Genomic DNA, 25,614 nt, shown 5'->3' with positions numbered 1-25,614 from the left:
CTGCACGGTGCCAAACACCAAATTATAACAACAATCCACACTGTAGATATCCCTCTCAACAATAATTCAAAGAAAATCGAAAATCTCAGCAACTGTTCACAGCTAATCAGAAATCTGTAAAAATCAGGAACATAATAGTCAAATATTTGCTTATAGAACTCTTGTTTTATGTTCACTATAAGAATCAAACAACCAAATATTAAGGATACCTCGAGTTTACTACCAAAACCAAAAATCAAACCAAAAAGAACAAAAACTAAAACAAAGAAGATTTGAAGGATTTTATGGGGAGAAAAGTGAGGGTCCAAAGACCGATGAAACTAACACCGAAGTCCGATTGCAAAATAAACCGAGGCGGAGAGAGAAAAGAGATAATACGAGCCTAGATGCAGTGCAACAAAGAATCGTGTTCTTCAAATCACAGGGCTTGAGTGAGAGGGAAAGATCGTATGAGGAACCAAACAAAAGAAGATTATGAAATCGATTAACATGCACACTATGGAATCGATTGAAATCCACCCTTCAATCATGGAATCGATTAAATCCACCCTTCAATCATCGATTTGAAGAAAAGTTGAGAGAGTAGTTTGAGAGAGTGATAGGTTTGAGGAGAGCTGCAGAGGAGAGGTCCATGGACCAAACAGGAAGAACGAAGGGCAAATAAGGGCAATTGGGTTTCTTTCCCAGTCAACTATGTTTTTTTTGCACATACAGAATCAGGAGATTGGTCAGCTATTGCTAATAGCTAACCGAGTCAACCAATTTCAATTTAGGGGTCTACCAAATGGCCTAACCGGACCAATTTGCAGATCGAACTAGTCAGCTCATTATCAAACAACCCCTTAGTAACCACACCATATTATTTAAAAAGCTTGATATTCGGTTTTCTTCTTAACTTTTCCATGCACTTCAAAATCAAAAGCCATATACATTATTTAAAATTAAAGATACAAAAGTCAAAACCAATGATCCATACTTAAAGGTTCAACATCTTTTGTTTGATTCTAAGTAGCAATTTAAGTGAACATTCTTCAACCACAACCACATCTATGACAATTTAAAGAACAATATACATATATGATATCTCTATCCATCATTACAAGTTTAACATGATGCTTCGAAACATGATATTGGTTTAATAAAAGTTGATGCTTAGGATTTGACATACAATATTTGAGTCTTGCATGAACCGATTTCAACCCCCGCTTACAAGTAAAAAGTACCAAACAATTCCTTACAAACTAAAACCAAGCAAATTTTCGATTTTTTAGATATCCCGGGTCTAAATTTCGAGACCCGATTCCACCCACCTCCCTACTCACTTTGATATTTCCGATGCTAAATCTATTTAACCAAGATCCGAACCCTTTATTTATATCGATCCGATTCCCGAGCCCGTTAATATCCTAATTCTTGTACCGGATCCGGACCCGTCTAGATCGCTATTCAGGGGTTGTTTCTAATAAAATTATTGTCGAAAAAAAATCGCCCTCACAGGGAACAATACGGACAACCCGTTTCTAAATATTTGACAACATAAATGCCCGAGTGATCCTTCCTTTTGGTATATAAAGGAAAAAAAGAAAACCCTTGCAATTTCAGTACTCTCTCTCTCTCTCTCTCTCTCTCATCACACAAATACAGAAGACCGCCCCGTGCGATTCCTCTTTATCTTTTTCTCGTCGTCTATCTCTCCACCGTCGTTGGCTACTTTCGCCACCTCCTTACCTCTACCCTTTCAAAACTGCCGCCCACAAGCATCCATTTTTCTCAATATTTCCCTCATTTTTTTAGCGGATTCTAAATTTCTTAATTTGTCGTTGTCGGTGGCTGTTAAATATCATTTGACGAATAGAATTTCCTTAATGCCCATTTGAGATCGAACGGTGCTTTTGGATTTATGATCTTCCTTCTAAATGTGTTATTCAAAATCACAGGGTTTTGTGTAAGAAAGAAATCTTGGTACATATTCCCCTGAGATTTAATTAAAACTTGTAAATTGTTGTCTCGTTTTTGGTAGGTAAGTGTGCAATTGAATTCTAGTTGGATCGCGTTTAATTACCGTTTCCTGTATTTACAAATTCTAGGATCTCGAAAGCATTATCCGTTCTTGAATTCCTCGCCAATTCAGATCCTTCCTACACGTCCCTTTTGTTGCACCGACAATATAATTAAGGGTTTGGTGGTGGTAGTTGATGAATGGGAGTGATATGTACAGCGTAGAAGATAGAGATAAGAGAAAGAGGTTTGGGATTGGAATTGGAATTGGAATTGGAATTGGAGTTAAGATCAGGGCAATGGGATTGAAGACATTAGGGGAGAGTAGAGTAGAAAAATTGAAGGCAAATGCAAGGTCTCCGAAAATGAAGTTGTGGATAATTAGGGCCACAACAATGGTGTTGTTGTGGACTTGTTTGGTTCAGTTGACAGCTTTAGGGGATACATGGGGACCTAGGGTTTTAAAAGGTTGGCCTTCTTCTGTCACTCAAGATTCCCAATTTTTAGATGTCAAGTTTTTGCCCAGTGGTCCTGCTAGGGTTCTTCCTCCCAAGAGTGAGTTTCTTTCTTCATGTTTTTTCAGTTTTGATATTCATGATGACTGTAAACGTGAATTCCGACACTTGTTAATCATGATTGTACTATGAATCCCAAACCTTTTTATGGGTATTTCTTGGATTTTTCTAAATTGTGATAAGTACATGACAAAATATGATGATCATCTCTTCATTTGTGGCATTTCTATTATTTCTTTAAAAGGGTTTATAGAACTAACACCAACAAGAGACAATTAGTTGGCTTTCCTTAGAATTTGACAATTACTTGGTGTCCTTTTCAATTTTAATGTTTGTTTCTATTTGGTATTGAATGTAGGGGTTTACCAAAACAATGGTTACCTAATGGTTTCATGCAACGGAGGACTCAATCAAATGCGTTCTGCAGTGAGTGTATTCTTTATGAATTTTAACCAAAACGGATCAATTTCCTATTTACTTTCTTATTGTTTCTATAATTTATTCATCTTGTAGATTTGTGACATGGTTGCAATTTCAAGATTTTTGAATGTTACACTTATAGTTCCCGAGCTCGATAAAACATCATTCTGGGCTGATCCAAGGTATGGTGAATTATGTCAAATTGAGAACTTTCTTGATTTGAATTTGATTTTAACCAAAAATCGTGAATTTTTCAGTGAGTTTGAGGACATTTTTGATGTCGATCATTTCATTACTTCATTGAGAGATGAGGTCCGGATACTTAAGCAACTTCCTCCAAGGCTTAAAAAGAGAATGGAATTGGGATACGTGCATACCATGCCTCCTGTTAGCTGGTCCGATATTTCTTATTATCATAACCAGGTATTATTCTTTCAGCAACCCCTGAGCCTAGCCCACACTGTCCATCCTCAAAGTATCATGTGAGATGTAAATCAGATACACAGACTGTACAACGGTATACAATGGCCTATAGGTCTAGGGCTTCTTTTTGAAGTTTTTGTAGGGTATAGTTACAATTTTGTCCTTACCTTGTTGCAGATTCTTCCTTTGATTAAGAAATTCAAAGTTGTGCATTTGAATAGAACAGATGCTCGTCTTGCAAATAATGGTCAACCCCTAGAACTTCAGAAGCTAAGGTGTCGAGTAAATTTCAATGCTTTGAGATTTACCCCTCAGATAGAATACTTGGGTAGGCGTGTGGTGCAACTTTTGAGAAAAAACGGGCCTTTTCTAGTGCTACATCTTAGATATGAAATGGATATGTTAGCTTTTTCTGGATGCACTCAAGGATGCAATCCTGATGAGGTGGATGAGTTGACCAGAATGAGGTTTGACCTTCTTTCTTTCGTAGGCCCCGTTAGTTAACACATGACAAGACTTAATAACAAGGTTGTACTGTGTTTGGTGTACAAAAGACATGAATACCCTCCTTGTCCTCATTGTAAGTTATTTTTTGGCAGATATGCATACCCATGGTGGAAAGAAAAGATTATTAACTCTGAGTTGAAAAGAAAAGATGGGTTATGCCCTTTGACTCCTGAGGAAACTGCCCTTACTCTAAGGGCACTTGACATTGCTAGTGACATTCAGATTTATGTGGCGGCTGGTGAAATATATGGTGGTCAAAGGAGAATGGCCAGCCTTGCAGCCGCTTTTCCAAAGCTGGTTAGTTAAAAATCAAAAATGGTAAATTTGTTAATCAAATTATGTGATTATTTGGTAAAAAGTAAATCAAAAAGCGTTTAATGAATAGAGAACGACTGAATAAAGAAAAAGTCAGGAAAGAGGAGCTTTCTTCTTCATTAAGTCCTTACCTTTTACAAATTTACCCGTGCTTTCTCAAATACTTTTTAAACATCATTTATGTGCTCTAACAGGTTAGAAAAGAGACCTTATTAGGAGTAGATGACCTACAATTTTTCCAGAACCATTCTTCACAAATGGCAGCATTGGACTATCTTGTATCATTAGAAAGTGACATTTTTATCCCTACTTATGATGGGAACATGGCCAAAGTTGTAGAAGGCCATCGCAGGTATCTTTTTCACCATTCTTTCTGCTTTCTTTTTTACAACAAAGAAAGCTTGAATCTTTTTTTCAGACAGACCCTTAAAGAAAGCTTCAATCTTTCTTACAATAACGATTCAAACAGACCCATAAAGAAAGCTTCAATCTTTCTTACAAGAACGAGTCAAATATACCCTTAAAGAAAGCTTGAATCTTTGATCCAAACAGACCCATAAAGAAAGCTTCAATCTTTCTTACAATAATGTTACAAACAGACCCTTAGAGAAAGCCTCAATCTTTCTTACAATAACGATTTAAACAGACCCATAAAGAAAGCCTCAATCTTTCTTACAATAACGATTTAAACAGACCCATAAAGAAAGCTTCAATCTTTCTTACAAGAATGATTCAAACAGACCCTTAAAGAAAGCTTGAATCTTTGATCCAAACAGACCCATAAAAAAAGCTTCAATCTTTCTTACAATAGCGTTTCAAACAGACCCTTAAAGAAAGCCTCAATCTTTCTTACAATAACGATTCAAACAAACCCATAAAGAAAGCTTGATTCGTTCTTACAATAACGATCCAAACAGACCCATAAAGAAGCTTGAATCTTTCTTGCAATAACATTTCAAACAGACCCATAAAGAAAGCTTGAATCTTTTTTTATTTTATTTTATTTTATTTATTTTTTTATTTTTATAGATACTTGGGTTTCAAGAAGACGATATTATTGGATAGAAAGCTTTTGGTTGAATTGATAGACGGATACACGAGTGGGTTGTTGAGTTGGGAGGAATTCTCAAGTGCTGTGAAGGATGCACACATGGCACGAATGGGGAGCCCTAAAAAAAGAAAAGTTGTTCCCGAAAGACCAAAAGAAGAAGATTACTTTTATGCAAATCCAGAAGAGTGCTTGCAGCCATTAGTAGCAGACATAGACCCTGTGACTCTGAGCATCCTAAGATGAGTAGGCATTTGTGGAATATTTAGGTCAGTATCTTTATCAGAGGCCTCATCAAGTTGGAAGATTGTGGTTCATTATGGTTTGCTGCCTTCGAGCCAGTGGTGCTGGAGGTGGGTCAATCTTGAATGAGGCGGCAGGTGGTGGTGGTGATGGTGGTGGGTGGTGGACTTCCACGTTGTTGACCATGTTTTTGTAGGGATGAGATGGTGTTTATTATTAGTATCCTTTTTTTTTTTTGGCTTACATATTATTGGTAATAATGCAGATTCATGGTTAGGAATTAGTAATTACCCTGGCCTTGCAGGGTTATATCTTGGGCCTTGAAACTATCGATGTATCACATTGATTCGAAATATAGATTTGTTTTTGCCCGGTAAATGTATCTCATCAGTAAATGTATCTCATCAGTGAAGACGATAACATGATATAGAGTTAGGTGTTCAAACATCTGGCAATCTGAAAGAAGATTGTTTTTTAACATCTGCAAACTGCAAACTGTTAGAATAAACTAAAATCTAATTAAACTGTTTTTTTAAAAAAAAAACTTAAAAGAGTTTTTCAATAATTTTATGATTTTATTATAGATAATTAACAAATATATATATATATATATATATATATATATATATATATATATATATATATATATATATATATATATATATATATATATATATATATATAACAAACAAACTTTGATCGTAAAGTTATACCTAAGAATTAGGATAAAAAAATTTAACATATAAAATTGATGGAAGTAAACTCTGTTTTAAATGAAAATTTTCATTTTATTTTTTTAATTAAAATAATTGAAGACCTGCCATAATTTTTTCCCCAAGAAATAAATGCTATTGTATTAAATAATATTTTATAAAATCTGACATATGGACAATATTAGGATTTTTTTTTTCATATCTATATAAATAACTCTAACGGTTATTACTATAATCTTAATTTATAAATTTGTCACAAATGTCAAAGATTGTGTCGTCGAACATTTTTTATTTAAATATTGTAGCTTTTTTTTCCGACAATATGAGCGGTGGATTGTAATCGCCGTTGCGTATTCGTTAACCACTGGATTTTCATTAAATTTGGATTGTATACAATATGAATGGTGGAGATCAATGTTGGTGTCTTCAAAGAATTCGACATTAGTTTTTGTTCGACAGACAGTTGGTATTGTTTACCAGGAAACTCGTTTCTTCATCTTTGATTCAAGATTTATTTTATCCTTGAGTACCAGTTGGTGATTTGTATATAATTTGTACTAGAAAAAAACTCTCATGTATTCTCTGATTTTTATGCTAGTGGATTTGGTCCCGTGGTTTTTACTCCTTGTTTTGAGGAAGTTTTCCATGTTAAAAATCTTGGTGTCTTGCATTATCACAAGTGGGGGAGAATATATTTGGCAGTTAATTGTGTTGATATCTCCCTCAAACAAAGTGGTATCGTTGTTTAATCTGCTCAACAAGATAGTATTAATGCTTGGTAGTTATTGGACTTGTGATTAATAACGGAGACACATGTTTCCAGGATGATTATGGATCAAACTATCATTTGTGGAAATCAAAGATGTAGGATCTTCATTATATTAAAATATTCCATAAACCATTATTTTGTTTCGAAAACAAGACTGATGAAAAATAGAACTTGTTACATCTATAAGTTTGTAAGTATATCACTTTACTTTGTTCAATTGAGTACTCACACTCCAAACACATCTTACTTTTTGGATGATGTTATGAGTTTTTAGATATATTATGTGTATAGGTCGTGATCACAACTTATGTTATTGCATACTGATGATGTATATTATTTTGCATATTGATGTATTGGAATAATGATAACTAAACTGATGTGATATGAAGGTTTTCATAGCTAGAAGATGAAATTGAATAATCTATATTTAAAAAATTGGATACACCCCACTTTTTGTATTTACCCATATCGAACCAACTCCAAAGCCCATTATGTAAGGGGTAAATCGTGAAGTACTAATATTATTTTGGACATGAAATGTATGAACCTTGTACCTTTTTATGAGATTTCATACATCAACCATTAGTCTCTCTTCATGGAAGCAATAATGTATATTTTAATCTTGCATGTTAAGAAAAGGACGCCATAAGGTGTGTGTGTGACGTAAAGAAAAAAAAATCAAACCTATCAAAGATTACACACCAATCCAATTACAACCATTTTCCACTAAAATTTGAAACCAAATCTCCTTTGACCTAACAATATCAGGAGATGATTGATAGATGCCCTCGGTCATAGGTTAAAGGTTTAAGTTCCATTAGAGACGAAATATTCAAGATTTGATGGATATATGCCCTTAGCCAAAGGTTGAGGCTTCAAGTCTCATTTAAGATGAATTGTATAGATTAAGAAACACATTTCTAAAAAAATCAGAATAAAACAAAAATGAGGTACCACATATGACATATAATCTTTTTTAAAATGATCTTATATGAATATAGTCATCCTACACTCCAAATAGGTTTGTTACAAGTGAGTTAGACGCTGGATCATCCATATCATAACCCAACCAGACAACAAAAGACATCAATGTGATACAAGACAAATAAACACCCATCATTCCAGTAGATCTTCAACATTACAACATTGACTGCTACTTTACTACCTGGAAAGAAAGCAATAGGTTCCACATGGGTTTACACGACAAAGTATAATACAAAACTGGTGATATTAAACGATACATAGCTTACAAAGCTTGGTTAGTGACAGTAGCATACATATTAAACACACCATATTGATTTTCAAAAGACGGTTTCACCGGTAGATAGCCAAAATGACAAGAGTGAGATGTCTCATTGCTACATTTGTTATAAAGGGTAGATATTTCAGTCATTGATGTCAATAATACTTTGTGTTACATCAAAGATTCAACATTACTTTGATCGTGCATTCGTAATACAAATATTTTGTTTTACATTTACAATATAGAAAATATCATGAAATATAGTTACAAACCATAAACAAAACATCAGCATTATTTATTCAACGTTGTAAATTACAATATTAAGTTCCTTCGAATTAATAATATGCAACACACTTTACAAATGTTTCATGTTTTCATGATAATTCAAAATGTTTGAATTATCCTGGTCTTCGTATTCGACTTTTCATGTATCTATGTCATGCATATTTTATGTCGGCTATTTTAAATCAAAAGACCTCTTGATATCGTGACATATGTATTAGTTATTTGAATACCACAATGCACGTGAATAAAGTAAGCGTTGATGCTAAATAGTATGAAATTCCGTTGTTTTAGGCTTAATAATTGAAGATATATTTGTTGATGATTTTTTTTTTATTTTTTTATTTTTTTATTTTTTTTTTATCATCAATGTGTATTTAAGTGTAACTGATTGATTTGTTGACCAAAATCAATCTTGATGAATATTAAACAAGGAAGGTGCAAAGTGCACACTTGTTTAAGTTTATTCAAGATTCAAAGTAAACTGTCATTTAGTGGCGAAGCGCGTGAACGAATAGGGGTTCGGGGGCAGTGCCCCTGGGAGTGGGGTCCAAGGGGCAGAGCCCATAGCTGGGAGTACCACCCAAATACATCAAAAATCTGAATTTTTGAAAATAAATCGGTTTTTGACTTTGTTTTGACCCTTATAGAAAGAACCGGGATTAGTGACAGTTTTCAAACATACAACTGTCTTGTGATAGTTTTCTGATGGAAAAAGTATTTAACTAATTTTGGTCTTCATTTGATGGTACATTCGAAATTCATAACAATCAGATTTTCTGTTCTTGCTCTCAATTTTCGAGTCTTATTCGATTAAAGATTGGTAGTACCACCCAAATACTTTAATCTGAAAGTGATACCACAATTCTCAGAATTTCCAAGCCTTTCTATACTCCAAATTTCTAACAATATTATTCGAGATGATAAAACAACAAATGTAGAAAAAATTATCATAAAACGTTAACAAAGCCAAAATATATGTATGTGATTTTAGTGTCACCAAACATTTTGCGTAATTGGAGCTGATATGTGAGCTAGGTGGCTTATTGTTTGTACTCTATATTATATTTTCCGTGATGTGGTGGTTAAAGGGGTTGCTCCCCCTTTGTAAGGTCCTAAGGGCAATGCCCCTAGTGAGCTCCAAGACGCAGAGCCCCTGGCGGTGGTCCAACCTACCGGTCAGTAGGCGAGGTTGAGGGGTAGCGCCCCAAAAGGTCTTCGGAAATTTGAATTAGTTTCATTATGGAAAAAGAGAATCTTAGTGGGTGATTATAGTAAGATTGACAAATCATGTTAGTTTTGAAAACCATTGATTAAGCCATTAATTTCGAGATTTTCCTAATTAATTTAGAAGATTAATGTAACACTTAAAACTTTAGACAAAAAATTTCATTTTTAATTTACCAATAATTAAGGTTTCACAAACCAAGTTATCAAATACATAATTACCGAAAACAACCAGTATCACAAAATATCAAAGTTAATAACTGTCACAGTAGCAAATCCCTCAGCGAGTGTGTACAATCAGACCTTTGCCTTCACGCGGTCCTTAGAAGTACCCACCACATATAAATCAACAACTATAAGCACAAAGCTTAGTGATTTCCGCAAGATACCACATACAACACAATATAAATAAACAACTATGGGTTATCAGCAACCCTAGGGACTATCAACAATCCCAGTGGGCTAACAGCATGCCCTGCAGGTTATCAGCAACCCTGGATATTATCAACAGTCCCAACCACATAATAACAGAATAACATAATAATAACAGCTAGACCTAGCTGGTCATCACATATACATCTATACTACCATACATGGTAAGAATAAGTGAGGAGACTCACCTGATACTGACGAGAAGTAAACCTCACACCTGAACTGCCAGAACTAGACTCTGCCTAATCAACGAAATAATTAACCCTAGTTAATAATTAAGGTCCAAAACTCAATTGGCTAGTCCAATCCCACAACTATGTCCTCTAAGGGAAAAAGAACATTTTTTCCTTTCCCATGGTCCAAAACCTAAATCCTAACCAAAGGTCAAAAGTCAACAAAAGTTAACTACCCAGTGAGTACGCTGAGCGTACCTCTTCTTACGCAGGGCGTACAACTTGAACCACATATGGTTGGGGTCGGAAGCGGCTACGCGGGGCGTAGCTAAGAGTACGCACAATGTACTCTGTCTGCTTCCACTTCCACCAACTTTGTGCCTTAATCCCTTAAGACAACTAACCCAAACATAGATCTGACCATTCTATGATGTCTTATTCCATAAAGTCACCGACTTTAAGCCTTTGTATGGCTATAAAAGTCCCAATGCAACACACTTAAACTTTCAACACATTCTAAGCTATTTTGCTCATGCATGAGCCATATGAATGATCAAACAATCATTTTAATGATTCTACAAGTCATATAATGCATGAAAGGAGAACTACAAGCCCTTGGAGTGATCCAAACTCATTAAGATCCAATCTCTGGGACAAAATTTCATTAAACTTCAACCATATATAGCTAATGGTAAACTTATCAAGGTATAAACTTTATACCTGGAAATGAGGAATAAAGAGGAAAAGTTTCTGGATCTACAAGCTTGCTAGCACCCACTCCTTCTTTAGTCTCGTTCTTCAACTAAATGCACCAAGAACACTAAATAAGCTTGCAAAACTCACACAAGCAACTCAAAATCAGAATTAGGGTTTATGGAGGGTATGGCGGTTGATAAGGATGATCAAATGGGGGCATAATGTTGTTAAATAGGAAGCAACACTTAATATTAGGGTTTGAAATTTGGGCTAGTACGCTTGGCATACCATATGTACACCCAACGTACAAGTTGATGATCTGTGATTCCATGCAGCATGAGTACGATGTGTGTACTTTTAAGTACGCCCAACGTACGACCACAATATAAGGCTTTTTCTTCAAGGGACCAAGTGTGCAACTTTTGATAAAGATAAAAGCAATAATAAAAACACTTGATATTGGGATGTTACAACTCTCCCCCACTAGAATCAGACTTTGCCCTCGAAGTCATCCTCATGATATTGCTCGTGCATCTCGGCCTCGGGTTCCCATATTCACTCCGAGCCTTTCCGGTGTTGCCACTGAACTTTGACCAAGTTCACTACCTTGTTCCTCAAGGTCTTCACTTTCCGATCCATAATTGCCACAGAATTCTCAACATAGTTCAGGCGATCATCGATCTGAATGTCCTCCAAAGGGACCAAAACTATCTCGTTATTTATACATTTTCTCAGCAGGGAAACATGCAAAGTATCATGGATCTGACTCAACTCCTCCGGTAGCTCCAAGTGGTAAGCCACCTGCTCACATGGGCCAAAACTCGGAAACGGATAATAAACTTTGGGCCCCAGCTTGCCTCGCTTCCTAAGGCGAATAACACCCTTCCAAGGTGACACCTTCAAAAGGACCAAATCCCCCACCTAAAACTCTAGCTTAGAGCATCGTCGGTCTGCATAACTCTTTTGACGGCTCTAAGCTGTCAGGAATCTCTGTCTAACCTACTGTATAAGCTCAGTTGTCTTGAGCACTACCTTCGTGCTCCCCATGACCCTTTTTCCATCCTCACCCCAACAAATAGGAGTCTGACATCTCCTTCCATATTGGAGCTCGAATGGGGGCATACTGATACTGGCATGATGGTTGTTGTTATAAGAAAACTCAGAAAACGGAAGATAGGTGTCCCAATTCCCACCAAAATCAAAAACACATTCATACAACATATCCTCGGTGTCTGAATAGTCCGGTCACTCTGCCCGTCTGTCCGCGAATGATATGCAATACTGAAATGTAGTCGCGTCCCCAACTAGAAGTAAAGCACACATCCCGGTCCAAAACAATATAATCGGAACCCCATGCCGAGCTACCACCTCTTAAACATAAATCTCAACCAATTTCTCTGCAAAAGAGCTCTCACTAATGGGTAAGAAGTGAGCACTCTTCGTCAAACGATCCACTATCACTCAGGTAGTGTCAACACCCCTCCCAGTTCTCAACAACTTTGTAATAAAATCCATGGTGATTTACTCCCACTTCCATAGGGGAACCTCTAGAGGCTGCAACTTGCCATGAGAGAGCTGGTGCTCGGCCTTCACCTTCCGGCAGGTCAAACATCGCTCTACAAACCATGCCACGTCTCTCTTCATACATGACCACCAGTAGTTATGCTTTAGGTCGAGATACATCTCGGTATCCCTTGGGTGGATGGAAAATCTCGACTTGTAGGCCTCCTCTATCAAAATCTGTCAGGCCCCACCTGCATACCGTACCCATACCCACCCATGAAGAGTCAAAAGCCCTCGACTGTCAATATCAAAGGCTGAAATCTGGCTGATCACCCATTCACTTTTCTAATATTCATCTTTTATGGCCTTTGACTGGGCTTCTTTGATAATCTCCAAGACTGGAGTCACCACAGTCATCCTCAGGCACACATCCCATATCGGGGAACTCACCGTCCTCCGGCTCAAGGCATTGGCCACCACATTGGCCTTGCCTAAGTGATACAAGATCTCACAGTCATAGTCTTTCACCACATCTAACCATCTCCTTTGCCTAATATTTAGGTTAGGATGATCCATAAGATATCTTAGCTCTTATGGTCCGTGTAGATGGTACACCGAACACCATAGAGATAGTGATGCCAAATCTTGAGGGCAAAAACCACCGCCCCAACTCCAAATCATGCGTGGGATACTTCGCTTCATGAGGCTTCACCTGCCTCAAAGTGTATCCTATTACATGCCCCTCTGCATCAACACAAACCCGACCCTATAATAGATGCATCATAGTAGACTACAAAGTCCTTAACTCCCTCAGGGAGGGCAAGTACCGACGCCTCACACAATCTCTGGCGAAGTGTCTTAAATGATGCTTACTGCTCAGGTGCCCAACTAAAAGCAACATCCTTCCTTGTCAACCTGGTGAGGGGATCAACAATCTTGGAGAAGTCTCTAATGAATCTTTGATAATAACCCACCAATCTGAGGAAGTTTCGAATCTCAGATAGAGATCTCGACACTTCCTATTATATCATCGCTTCTATCTTCGATGGGTCGACCAAGATACTATTTTGATTGACGAGATGTCCCAAAAATTGAACCTCGCGCAACCAAAAGTCACACTTGGAGAACTTGGCGTAGAGCCTCTCCACCCTAAAAACCCCAAGAACCTCTTGTAAATGGTCCTCATTTTGTTCCCTAGTATTCGAGTAAATATAATGTCATAGATGAAAAGGATCACTGATCAATCCAAAATAGGATTGTACACCCGATTCATGAGATCCATGAATGCCCCGGTGCATTGGTGAGACCAACATGTATCACCACGAACTCGTAATGCCCATAGCGAGTTCGGAAGGCCGTCTTCTGAATATCCTCCTCTCGCACCCTCATCTGATGATACCGGAACATCGAATCGATCTTGGAAAACCAAGATGCCCCTTGAAGCTGGTCAAAAGATCATCAATCCTCGACAATGGGTAACGGTTTTTCACTGTCAACTTGTTCAAATTCCGATAATCGATGCACATCCGTTGTGAACCATCCTTCTTTCTAACAAAAAAGGATCAGTGCTCCCCAAGGAGAACTGTTCGACTGAATAAACCTCTTTCCTAACAACTCTTGTAGCTGAGAGGATAAATCTTGCATCTTAGGAGGTGAAAAACAATATGGTGACTTGGCGATCGGTGCTACACCCAGAATCAAATCGATCCGAAACTCTACTTGCCTCGCAGAATGCACACCCAGTAACTCCTCGGAAAATATATCAGAAAAATCACATACCACCGGAAAATCAGAAATAGAGTTCTATCCCTTCTCCTCAACATGAGTATCCACTATATATGCCAGATAACCGATACACCTATGCTGCAAACTCTGTCTTGCCCTGGCGGCAGAACATAGGGTTGGTCCCGACCTAGTAACCTCATCGTAAATAGTCAGCACTCCCCACTAGGGTCTCGGACCGTCACCAAATGACGCTCACAGTCAGTCAGAGACCCAAACCAGCCCAACAAATCCATACCCATGATCACACAAACATGTACCATAGTGATAGTGATAAGATCTATCAGATAACCAACACCGAAAATCTCTAATACACAACCTCGGTAGATATCAATGGCAAAGACTGGACACTCATCAGGTATCGAGACTCTCAATGGTCTGCTCAAGGTATCTCACGTAATTCTAAAACCGCGACAAAATGATTACGACACGAATGATCGACTGGCACCCGAGTCAAACAACACAAGCGCAGGCAAATAATTCACAATAAAAGTACCTACACAATTGATAATATAAGAAATATAAATAAATTAATAGAAATATAAAGAACACATACCAGCCACTACATTTGGAGCGACACGAGCCTCCTCTGCTGTCAACTGAAATGCTCTCCCTTGGGCACTCGTTGCCTCGGCCTTCCCTGCCGGCCATCAATGATACACAAGGTCGCAGGGGGCGGAGTCTGAACCGCCCTAGATGAAAGCTGAGGACACTCCGCCCTCATGTGACCTTTCTAGTTGCAATAAAAGCAAACCCAAAACCTCTTGGGGAAATCCCTAGCAAAATGCCCCTCCTTGCCACACAGGTAGCAAGCCGATCCTGATCGACAGGGTCCCTCATGTCCCTTGCCTCACTTTTCGCAAGTGTGACCCTTCTATCCTCTAACACTCTAATCAGTAGGCTTGGGCCGCTTAGTCACTAGATGCCACTATACTGGCCTCCCGTCCTTCCCTCTCCTCCCTAGCTTGGGTCTCAAACTTAATCTTTCTCTTCATGGCATTGGTCTGTAGCTTAACCAATGTTTGATATGTGGTGTTTGACACAATCTTGCGAATATCTCTCCTTAGAATACTCAAATACCGAATCACGCGGGCCTGCTCTGTGGACACCAGCTCAGGGCAAAACAAAGCCCTTTCATGAAACATCTTGGTGATCTTAGTCACCGTCTTTATCTTTTGCTCGAGTGACAGGAAATCCTGGGCCAGCCTTTCCTGCTCAACCGTTGTTACAAATTCGTCTTTGAACATCTTAGTAAATCTCTCCCAAGTCACCGTAGTATGCTCTGCAATAGTGTATTCGGTTGTCACAAACTTCCACCAGTCCTTCACTCCGAAGCAAAGCAGGTTCAAAGCGAAACGAAACCTCTGATTCTCCGGACAGGATCAAGTATAAAACATCCCTCAACATCATAGATCAATCTAATAGAAATGTGGATTTGTGTTGGTGAACTCTTGGTACCACAACGAATCACCCCTACAGTCTCGTAGCAGCAACAACTATGGTGGCTGGGGCAACAACAACCTCAGTGACAACAGCATAACATTTGTCAAAAGTCTCAATCAGCATGGTCTTGATAGACCCAAACATCTCTGGAATAGCCTTTCTGATTGCTGCAACCACTTGCGCAACAACAATCCCGTGGATCTCATCATCGCTGGCACTCGACCTCTCGGGGTCGCTGGAGCCTGAACCTCTGGTAACCACCATACCAAGACACATAAGAAAATTATCATAGATCAGGATAAAGTGCATATACCAACACCTACATACTCCTACACGCTTCTTAGTTCCTTGATGTTACTCCTCGATCCGCGTATGGATCTAATGCTTCGCAGTAGTACGGACCCAATACTACCTTCCACACTAACTCGTATTTGTCTCAAGCCATCCCCTCAAGACCCCAAGTTGCAAGGACTCTACCTCCTCAAATTAGTTATGGACTCGCCCTGATGGTTTCTTAGAACCACACCTAAGCATCTAGATACTGACTCTAGACTGCTCCCAGCACTGCTCTGCCTCACAAGATCTCCCATGTCCTTGCTATTTTCTTCGCGTATGCCAATTGTACATAATACAATAATCAATAGACATTTGAATAAATGATCCTACCTCAAATCCACAACCAGACAAGGAACAGGAAGAAAGGCTAAATTAGGAACTCTAAGGCTATAAAATCCTAACTATGTAAAATTATATAGCATAAACTAAGAAAATAGTAATGACAGATTCAATCTAATAAAAATGAACTCCTAGGCTAAGGCATCACAAATCAGACAATATTAACACACTATTTCTGCACAATTCCTTAGCTTGTCACTAGCTAGCATGCAATTCTATTAGCTCATAATATATGTATCTGCTTTGCACTACTCATAATATAAATTGAGGTATTTAGGGAAACTACCACTCGAGCACTGGATGATTGTACACACTGCTTCTTTGGGTTTTTCTCATGTAAAATCTTCATTTCTTTGTTAAGTTCTTAAAAAAAATTTAGATCCTTAGTTTGAGTTTGGAATCACCCAGAGGTTCATCTAAATCCCTCAAACCAGGGCTCTGATACCAAACTGTAACACCTCAAATTTTAGACCAAAAATTTCATTTTTAATTAACCAAAAATTAAGGTTTCACAAGCCAAGTTATCAAATACATAATTATCCAAAACAACCAGTATTACAAAAATATTAGAGTTCACAACCTTCCAAGTAGAAAATCTCGCAACGAGTGTGTACAATCAGATCTTCGCCTTCCCGTGGTCCTCATAAGTACATGCCATATATAAATCAACAACTGTAAGCACGGACCTTAGTGAGTTCCCCAAGGTACCACATACATCACAACACAAATAAACAACTATGGGTTATAAACCACCCTAGGGACTATCAAAAAGCCTAGTATTAGAAACCTTGGAAACTATTAGCAGCCTCAACCACATAATGACAACATAACATAGTAATAATAGCTGGACCTAACGGGTCATCACATATACATCTATTCTACTACACAGTTAAGAATAAGTGAAGAGATTCACCTGATACTGACAGCAAGTAAACCTCACACCTGAACTACCGGAACTAGACTCCGCCTAATCAACGAAATAATTAACCCTAATTAATAATAAAGGTCTAAAACTTAACTCGCTAGTCCATTCCCACAACTAATTCCTATAAGGGGAAAAGGCCATTTTGCCCTTCCCATGTTCCAAAACTCTAAATCCTGACTAAATGTCAAAAGTCAATAAAAGTTAATTAACCAGCGGGTACGCTGGGCGTTCAACTCGAACAACATATGGTCAGCGTCGGAAGCGCAAACGCAACCATCATAATTATAATTTGAAAATATTTGTATTGTTTTAAGATTTACATGTTTCAAAAACAATTACGATATGATGATAAAAGATTTGACTAACGTCTTAGTGTCTCATTCGCAAAAGCTTGTTGTTACATGGTTTAGTGATTTCCTGTGAATAAAAGTGGTTTGAAAAAGTGTCAATAGTTAATTTGGTGAGTTCATAAGAGTTTGTCTGAGAATTTGTAGACCTTTCCTTGTAAAATGATAATATTTAGTTCCGGAAAATCCAATATTTTCTTAAATTGTGTTGTAGTCTTAAAATCCTTAAGACCAAAATGTATAAGTATCGTTGTACTCGAAAGTAGTATTATGTAGTTTTAATTTATATAAAAACATTTGAATGTATGATTTCAAAAATGAAAGTTGTTATGTACTGGAAAACAATGTAATGTAGTTTTATCTGAATAAAATAGTTTGAAGGTATATTACTGTGACATCCCCAATTTCACGATCAGAAAAGACCGATTTGTTTATGCTTTGTTTTTAAAAATTAGAGTAATCATTCAAAGAAAATGGTTGCGGAATTTATTCCCAAAACAAAATATGATAAGAATTTATCAAAGCATTTCTTAACGAAATGTATTTTCATTATATAACAAAATCTCGGGATGTCATGTTCTGATATAGACACATAAGCATAAACAGTACATACATTTATTTACACTAGTGATTTACATATCCTTTAATCTCTCAGTGAAATATGTCTTCGTATTGATACCTGTGATACAAAGAAAACTGAGTGGGTCAAGCTTGGGAGCCTGGTGAGCATATAGGGTTTTCAACCCACAATGTTATATTATATATATATATATATATATATATATATATATATATATATATATATATACACACACACACATACACACACACACATACATACAGAACTCACAAACTTATATAATTTCACCATATAAAAACAACTCTTATCCTACCCCATCGATCCCCACAATGACACGATCTTTATCATACATATATAACTCACAAACTTATATAATTTCACCATATAAAAATAACTCTTATCCTACCCCATCGATCCCCACAATGACACGATCTAACTCTCGTATCTAAAATTTTCCTCTTTACATGATCCATACTCACGGATCTAAAACTAATCTCTTCACCTGATCCATATTCCATGATCTAAAACTAACCTCTTGGTCTGATCCATACTCCCGGATCTAAAACCGTGCCCAATCCATACTCCTGGACTAGGGACAATTTACTATACCTAAATCCTGATCTGATCCATACTCCCGGATCTAATAACAAGTTTATCTTGTTTATTGACAATATCATTCTCGAGATCCCTCTCGCAATACATGTCAATGGGTTTTTAGAGTACACCGGTGAACACATCGTTCACAAATACCTACAAGTTGCGAGCCTGCTAGTGTTCCACTGACTGTCTAGAAAAGTCTGTGGTTGTCATCCATACTCTGCTGAATGACGGGGGCCATCATTTGGGTAAAGGTTTCACTCATTTTCCACTTGTCACCCTCATCTCAAGATCTATATCACCTCTTATCTCATTATCCTACTCATCATTTTATTACACACCAACTATCTCATATACCCATGTTCTACCCAACATAATTGTAGATATAAAATACATATACAATTTAACTCATTTAAAAACTATATAAAACATCCATTCCACACATAGCACGTATTTCATAACAGATATTTCATATTTATGTGTTAGAAGAAAGTGACTACACACTCACACAAAACATATACTTAATACATTCAAACAATACTTGTATTAAAATCGTGTTATGAAAGGGACAATACACTCACACATATAAACAACTTTATATTATACACATAGCACACATTTCATAGCAAATACTTAATATTTATGTGTTAAAAGAAAGTGATTACACAGTCACACAAAACATATACTTAATACATTCAAACAATACTTGTATTAAAATCGTGTTATGAAAGGGACTATACACTCAAACATATAAACAACTTTATATTATACACATAGCACGTATTTCATAGCAAATACTTAATATTTATGTGTTAGAAGAAAGTGACCACACACTCACTTGATCAAAAGACGATTGGACAACACTACCGCTTGTAGAAGTAGTATTCTTCGGTAGATCTGGAAGATCTTCACAAAAACCGGGCTTCTCGCGGGCAAAGCTTCGGCTCGAGAATCTCACTTCTCGGGACCATTGGGCTTCGGGTCTTGATTTAGGTCTCGGGATGAAACCAGGGCTTCGGGGGTACTTCGGGATGACTATGGAGGGTATCGGGAGTGAGAGAGAGAGGAGTTGGGGCAACCCCAAACTTGGCTGGCCCTTCAAATCTATTTATAGGGCAAAATTTTCCCTTGCCACGTTGTGGTGGTTGGGTCGTCACTGCATGCATCATTACAAGTGGGTCTGACAGACTCCGGAGCTCCTGCCACGTCGTGGCACTTTTACTACGTCGTGGTGGCTGACAGTTTTGGGGTTTCGCGCCCCGAACTTCAGAAACTCATAACTTTCGCATACGAACTCCGTTTTCAACGTTCTTTATATAGACGCGTAGGTGAGAATATTCTCTACAACTCTCATTTAGACTTTTTTGGATAATTTTGACTTTATTTTTAATATATTACTTTTATATTATTATTTGTTGGTCAGGACAGGAAAACTCCGTTATAATTTCATAACTTCTTTGTCTGACGTCCGTTTCCACCTATCTTTTTATCGTTTCACTACTATAGATGAGATCTTCGATTCTCATTTAGATTTTTTCGGCTAAAAATCACTCAATCTCAAATCGAGGATTCGGGCTACATACTACTAAGTCGAAACTTCGGAAAAATCATAACTTCGTCATACGAAGTCAGATTTGGGCGTTCTTTTTATGCACGCTTTCAGTTTAACGTATCCTACGACTTGTTTTTAGATCGCTAAGGATAAATATTGCTCTAATGTAAATTCACTTTTTACGTCATTCAGCATCGTGCTGGTTCTGTCGCAAAACTTCGACGGGTCATAACTTCTTCGTTATAACTCGGATTTCGGCATTCTTTATATGGAAGGAATCCTTGTAACATATACTACAACTTAGTTAAGATTAATATTTGTAAATAATATTTCATAAAAAAAGTCATTTTTGACGCTTATCGTCTCTCAATTGACTAGTCCGGATCTACAGGCGTTACAATTACTCCATAAACCAAATGTGTTGTTGTTTCCCATGTGAGTTCTTATAACCGTACTATGACTGATATGCCTGTTACGACGTTCTTCAGGGGTCGGAATGTTAACGACATTTGTCACCCTAGACCTGCCGTTCCAGCTGTAGCTAACAACTAGGGTGTAGGATTATCAGTCCCATATAGATCTTTACACAAGTGTCTCGTTCTCCCTCCAGGAGATTTTCGTTATAATTTAGGACTTTTTTTGGTACTTTAGTAAGTACTTGAAGACGTGTCTCACAAATAATTGATTCAACGAGTTTACGAGTAATGAAATGAAAAACCCTTTTGTAAATGAAAACCTTATTTTTCCATTAAAGTTTCAGAGTGTATAATTTATTCTTTTAAATAATTATTTATTTGTCCCAAAATGGTATAACAGTGTAATGACCCATAAACTATACCTATTATAGTTTAAAATAAACGTGTCGTTTGTAATGAAAGTCCTTGTGTATAAAAGCATCACTTTTCTGTGATAATGAAATATAATGAAAGAATTATATATGTATTTTTATGTAATTATACACTATGCTTTTTTTATTACAAGGTTCGTAGAAATAATGTAATAACCTTGTTTGTTGTAAATAATACTTTTGCACAATTTACACAAAGATGTTTGTATAATAATTTGAATTATCAAATGATTTTACTTGCATCCCCCCCCCCCCCCCCCCTAAAACATAAAAAGTCTTGGAAAATGTAGGGGTATGAACTCACCACGAGTGTATTCTTGGTTGGATAACAAAATGATGGTGGGTGATCTTCAAGTTAGAATACATGGAGGTGTTCATATCCTATGAGTATTCAACACATGATTTGTGTGTAAATTAGTTGAAATTGATAGGTTTTGAGCAATACATCAATCCTATGATGCACATGCAAACGCTAAAGCTTTGGATATAGGTTTCTCTATTGTACATGAAAATCATCCAGAGCTTACAAACGCTAATCTAGCATACAACAAAACTTGAAAATAACATAAATAATCAATAAGAATGTTACCTTGATTGTTGCTTGAAGATCTTTAGCTTATGAGAACATATCACCTCAAATGTGATGCCTCTAATGGATCACAAACACCAAAGAAAATTGGATGATCTTGGAGAGAGGGGATGAAAGGCTAAAAATCAGCTCTAAGACTTCTTAGGGTTTCTGGTGGTCGATTTCTGAAGCCCTAGGGTTCCTTATATAGTGGAGTTGCTAGGGTTTCAGTCAAAACCCTAATTAGATAACTTAGGCTTTAAGCAGTCAAATGGAACCTTCTGGAATAAGGCCTTGAACGATTTCAAGGAGGGCTTCAGCCTTAATTTTGTCCACCCTTTTATCGATATGATCCACAACCCAAAATCTAATTATCTTATAATTGTAATTCCAGTCCTTAAGTTTAATTAATATCTTTTGATCATAAAATTAATTTCTTAATTAATTATTGACCAATATTAATTAATATGATTTCTCTTTTAATATATTATTCATATAATATAGTAATAAACTATAATATCCTCTTTCTCCACTAATCATCCAGTCAAGTTGCTCCGGTGAAGGCAACCCAAAAGGACCATGCTACAACCGGTTCAAGTACATACCAAATATAGTTATGGACTTAGACACTAATATAACAGTCTCACACATGGATAAGTCTAATAACTATAGATGCAAGTATGAATTCAAAATCTGATTAGCAATCGTAGCTCTCAAAAGTCATCGTCGAACTCTGAATCGCCCTTTAGATAACGGATCGTACAGTCCTCCGTTCTCAAGCTATCGTGCGGACAATTACATGGAATATATTGTCCAGCAGTTTGTTTCTCGATCTCTGATTTTTCTGACATAGAACTTAATTCAACACATCAACTCAGTCCTGACCGTACCCGACACATAAGTCAAACCAAATCATCGAGGGCCCCAGATATCGCTTTTACTCTCTTAGGATAAAAGGAACAAATAAACTTCGAATTATATGCATTTACTATTCACTCATTGTAACATACATGTTAATGACCATGTATAATTATCGTGTTTTGTAAGCTTGATAGCTTAAAAGTGAATATTAATATATAATATATGATTTTGAGCGTTGCGTTCTAACAAGATAGTTTTTACGAGAATTGAAGTAAAACTACGTTTAGAATCATTCAGAAAGTTATGTGAAGTCTTATGAGATTCAGATCAAAAAGTCAATTGTCGAAATTAACAAACATGTCAAATTGAAAGTTGTAAATTATCTCGTTAGAAACGATTAGGTGAAAACCTCATCGAAATTTAAGCTATAACGAAGAAGTTATGACTTATTGATGTTTCGCTACAAAACCGGCACAATGCCGTATGATGTAAAATGTGAGATTACGATAAATTACTTTTTAGATTTAGTGATCTAAATGAAAGTTGAGTATTCATTAAACTGAGAACTTTCATAAAAAGAACGTCCAAGTCTGACTTCGTATGAGGAAGTTATGAATTTTTAACGGATTTTTCATGTCCCGGCCTGTTAAAAATATAATATTAAAAATGAAGTTAAAATTAGCCAACAAAGTCTAAATGAAAGTTGCAGAGTATAATTTCACTTACGCGTGCATAGAACGAACGTAAAAAACGGAGCTCGTATGCAAAATATATGAAATTTTGAAGTTTTAGGCACAAACTTCGAGACTGGAAGAGCGCCCAACATACCAAGTGGTACACTTAGCGTACAGATATATACACCTAGCGTACGAGGTATGTACGCCCATCGTACTTAAATGTACATGATCCGAGATTGGTCATGTTGCCTACTCCTTCGCATGTCGCACACGTGTTCGTAGCCTTGACGCATCCGGGATGATCCCTTAGTACACCCATCGTACTCGATGTACGCCCAACGTAGAAGTTCTTAAGGCAGTACGCCCCACGTACTGCAAACTTATGCCCAGTTTAACCGAAGGCTTCAACCACTATAAAAGGAGTGCGAGACCCTCCGAATTTTGTTTACAATTTTGACACTTTCACACCCTCTTTCATCCCTCAAATTACCCTAACATTCCCCCGAAGCCTAGGAAACATCCATGAAACCCGAAGCAAGTACCGACGCACCGAAGACCCGAGACAATAATCTTTTCAAATTGAAACTCTGCCCGCGCAAGGCCCGGTTTTCAACTTAAATCCCTGGTTTCGTCAAAGAAAGTCATTTTTAGACACGAAGTGCTACCTAAATTATCATTTTATCAATCAAATATTTCACAGTGAGTTCAATATAGGGACAATTGTATGTTATGTGTTATATGTGTAATGTGCTTTCCCGTGTTATTATGATAATGGAGTTATATTGGTATGAAACATTTGGCCATGTAGAGCATTTCTCGTATCACTTTGGTATTATCTTTGTGCCTTTGGCCATGTAGAGAATGACTCGTATCACTTTGGTATTGGCAGAATGCTAGTTAGGGCTGAAAGCCTGTATATTCTAGCAAGATGATAATCCAAAATTGTATTTTCTGTGCCACTTGGGCTGAATTTTTATTGATGTATATCAAGTTGAAATTGTTATGTCTCATTGATTGCAAATCTTTGAATCAAATTATTGGTTGATTTGGAAAGTCTGTCATATATATATATATATATATATATATATATATATATATATATATATATATATATATATATATATATATATATATATATATATGGGATAACGTTATATTGTAACTGTTATTGAAATCACTAAGTGTCACACGCTTTGTGACATCCCCATTTTCACGGCCAGAAAAAACCGATTTGTTTATGCTTTGTTTTATAAAATCAGAGTAATCTTTTAAAGAAAACGGTTGCGGAATTTGTTCCCAAAACAAGATATGATAATAACTTATCAAAACATTTATCAAAAAGAATGTATTTTCATTTAATAATAAAACCTCGGGATGTCATGTTCCGATATAGACATATAAGCATAAACAGAACTTACATTCAATTACACTAATGATTTACATATCCTTTAATCTCTCAGTGCAAAGCAGCTTCGTATCGATACCTGTGATACAATTAAACTGAGTGGGTCAGGCTTGGGAGCCTGGTGAGCATATAGGGGTTTCAACCCACAATAATATAATTATTATATTCAATCATCAAACAATCAACCCAATTACCCATCCCCGTTATCTCCATTTATTTCTTAAGTACCTTCCCTAAGGAATTATCCTAAGGGTCATCTCCTACATCGTATTTACCTCTCATCTCCTTACATCACATTTCCTTGTATGTTTGTTCCTAAGGACTTTTTCCTAAGGATCATCGCATGAATACGTAGTCACAACATCGCCTGGACTAGTAAGTCATAATAAGGGTTAGACTATCATCGCATGAATACATAGCCACAACATCGCCTGGACTCGTAATTCATAGTAAGGGTTAGACTATCATCGCATGAATAAGTAGCCACAACATCGCCTGGACTCGTAATTCATAGTAAGGGTTAGAGTATCCTCGCGTGAATACGTAGCCACAACATCGCCTCGACTCGTAATTCATCACCTACAGGTTATGAGCCTGCTGGTGTTTCCACGGGGTCATCTAGAATAGTCCGTGGTCGCCATCTATACTCTGGTAGATGACTACATCGCCAAATTTCCATATCGCCGGTCAAGGTTATGGTATCTCCTCTCATCTCACATCACCTATTTATCATTACCTAATTATCATCACCTTTCTATCATCACCTATTTCTCATCACCTAATTATCATCACCTGTTTCTCACCACTTAATTATCATCACCATTATATCCTCACATTTCTCTTATCAC

General features: G+C 37.0%; 1 protein-coding gene across 4 annotated transcripts; it reads left to right on the top strand.

Moving 5' to 3' along the window:
* The first annotated feature begins 1,592 nt into the window (after positions 1-1,592).
* Positions 1,593-5,847, top strand: LOC145007525 (rhamnogalacturonan I rhamnosyltransferase 1-like). Of its 4 annotated transcripts, none has more exons than XM_078966536.1 (8): positions 1,593-1,945; positions 2,088-2,553; positions 2,872-2,939; positions 3,027-3,356; positions 3,534-3,823; positions 3,956-4,160; positions 4,373-4,530; positions 5,208-5,847. In XM_078966536.1, the coding sequence occupies exons 2-8, from the start codon at positions 2,196-2,198 to the stop codon at positions 5,470-5,472; spliced, it is 1,674 nt and encodes a 557-aa protein (XP_078822662.1). In that variant the 5' UTR covers positions 1,593-1,945; positions 2,088-2,195; the 3' UTR covers positions 5,473-5,847. The 4 variants fall into 4 exon arrangements, with proteins under 4 accessions (XP_078822662.1, XP_078822655.1, XP_078822591.1 ...); XM_078966529.1 differs by having other exon boundaries at positions 1,593-1,962; XM_078966543.1 differs by having other exon boundaries at positions 1,594-2,553; positions 3,027-3,115; positions 3,191-3,356.
* Positions 5,848-25,614: the final 19,767 nt, after the last annotated feature.

This window comes from Lactuca saligna, chromosome 1, assembly GCF_052625555.1.
Source record: "Lactuca saligna cultivar CGN05327 chromosome 1, ASM5262555v1, whole genome shotgun sequence".
In the NCBI taxonomy this organism is placed as follows: Eukaryota; Viridiplantae; Streptophyta; class Magnoliopsida; order Asterales; family Asteraceae; genus Lactuca; species Lactuca saligna.
This window is presented reverse-complemented; position numbering and strand designations above follow the sequence as displayed.

Excerpts from the sequence above, each read along its gene's own strand:
- LOC145007525 (XM_078966536.1), top strand. The coding sequence starts at position 2,196 with ATGAATGGGAGTGATATGTACAGCGTAGAAGATAGAGATAAGAGAAAG. Across the intron at positions 3,824-3,955 it reads GATGAGTTGACCAGAATGAG|ATATGCATACCCATGGTGGA; the intron begins GTTTGACCTTCT and ends ATTTTTTGGCAG. Across the intron at positions 4,531-5,207 it reads GTTGTAGAAGGCCATCGCAG|ATACTTGGGTTTCAAGAAGA; the intron begins GTATCTTTTTCA and ends TTATTTTTATAG.